Source organism: Aplysia californica, unplaced genomic scaffold, assembly GCF_000002075.1.
Source record: "Aplysia californica isolate F4 #8 unplaced genomic scaffold, AplCal3.0 scaffold00462, whole genome shotgun sequence".
NCBI lineage: Eukaryota > Metazoa > Mollusca > Gastropoda > Aplysiida > Aplysiidae > Aplysia > Aplysia californica.
This window is the reverse complement of record NW_004797732.1, coordinates 10,585-12,142: the sequence shown is the minus strand read 5'-3', so window position 1 is coordinate 12,142 and position 1,558 is coordinate 10,585. Positions and strand designations below refer to the sequence as shown.

Genomic DNA, 1,558 nt, shown 5'->3' with positions numbered 1-1,558 from the left:
CCCCCTCCCGACACACACACCCCAGCCTCCTTTGTCTCGTCCCCCTCCATCAAGTGCTGGGTGTTGTCAACATAACATTTTTTGTTTTCTGATTTAGCGGGTAGTTAAAAATGAAGGTAAGATGAATAAACCAATGACAGAAAATAAAATAAATTGTAAAGTAGCATACCATTTTTTCTTACAACAGCGGAGCCTTACGGGATTTAGCTCTAGCAAAACTGTCAATTATTGGTCCGTAGTCCAATTTTCGCGCTAGACTGGCCTCTATGGCCAAAATTCCAAGACTTGTGAGTCTGTGTTGATGCATTGTGGACCGCAAAATGTTTTTTACCTGAGAACGGGTACTGAAGGAACGTTCAGCTTGCGCAACTGTGACAGGCAAGGTGAAGAAGATTCTCAACATGATTACAACGTTTGGAAACAAAGCATCCAGTTTCAGGGAATGAAGTCTGTTCAGCAACTGAAGAAGAGGCAGGACATTTTCTCCAATGTTCGCTGAATGAATCACTTTCAAATGTTCCATCTCTTGCGCCAGGTCTGCTGATGCAGCCACTGCATATTCCGAGTGCAATTTGTTTGCAAGATCACGAATAACGCCGACTTCCTCTTGGAGATATTTCCACAAAACACTAAATAACGAATCGAGTTTTGACACTGCATTATACTTTGTCGTCAAATTTCCAAGAAGGCAGTCAATGGGGACATTAAAAACTTCTTGTTTGAATTTGTTCTCGGGATTTTGGTAGTCTGTTACATCTTCTGTCTCGTCTGCAAAAAGCTTCCTTTTCTTTTGACGTTTTGCTGTTTCGGCAAATGAATGCTAAATCTCATAGTTATCTGCTATTAATTTGGACTCACTCAAGATTGCGTCCCATTCATCTCGTAAGCTTTTCAGATCTTTAATCAGACTATTGCTATTTGCCACCTCAACGTCAAAAGTCGCATCTCGTGCTTGAAGCATTCTATTTCTGTGATCGATTGCTGTGAGGATTTTGAGCCAAACAGAAGCCATTATCACACATTCAAAATTGTCCACCCTTGTGGACTGGAGCTAAAAATGTCACACAGCTTCTGTATAGCTCCAAAGAAAGTTATGACTGTTGAACAGCTTTCTGCAGGATGCACACCACACACTTTCAAACCCCAACAGCAGCATGGAGAGTATGTGGCAAGTGAACACTGTCTTTAAAAAGTGAGCCTGTGCGCCATTATACAGACCACACATGTTGCTACCGTTGTTGTAGCCTTGGCCTCGGCAGTCTGTAATTGGAATGGGTTTTTTCATTCAGTGTATCAAGGATAATTTTAGCAATGTCTTCTCCTGTTTTCTTGTTACAATCTACACATTTCAGAAATCTCAAATCTACTTTGTAGACATTTGTATCACTGTCCAATTGAACATAACGCAAAATGAAAACAGTTTGTTTGACGTGTGAAGAGTCTGGGGTTGCATCAACGATAATGGAGTAATATTTCGTTTCCGCTCTTTCATTCAAAATCACGTCCGTCACTCTTGATGCACAACATTGGATGAATTCATTTTGGCTTTCTGGTGATA

The 1,558-nt window shown here is 40.9% G+C and overlaps 1 protein-coding gene across 1 annotated transcript in view; it reads right to left on the bottom strand.

Moving 5' to 3' along the window:
- The window catches only part of LOC118478283, a 16,717-nt gene extending 16,410 nt beyond the window's left edge, over positions 1 to 307 (bottom strand). The window contains exon 1 of the mRNA XM_035971566.1: positions 199 to 307. Coding sequence (XP_035827459.1) covers positions 199 to 307 — 109 coding nt within the window. The remainder of the gene's footprint in view (positions 1 to 198) is intronic.
- Between the last annotated feature and the right edge of the window lie 1,251 nt (positions 308 to 1,558).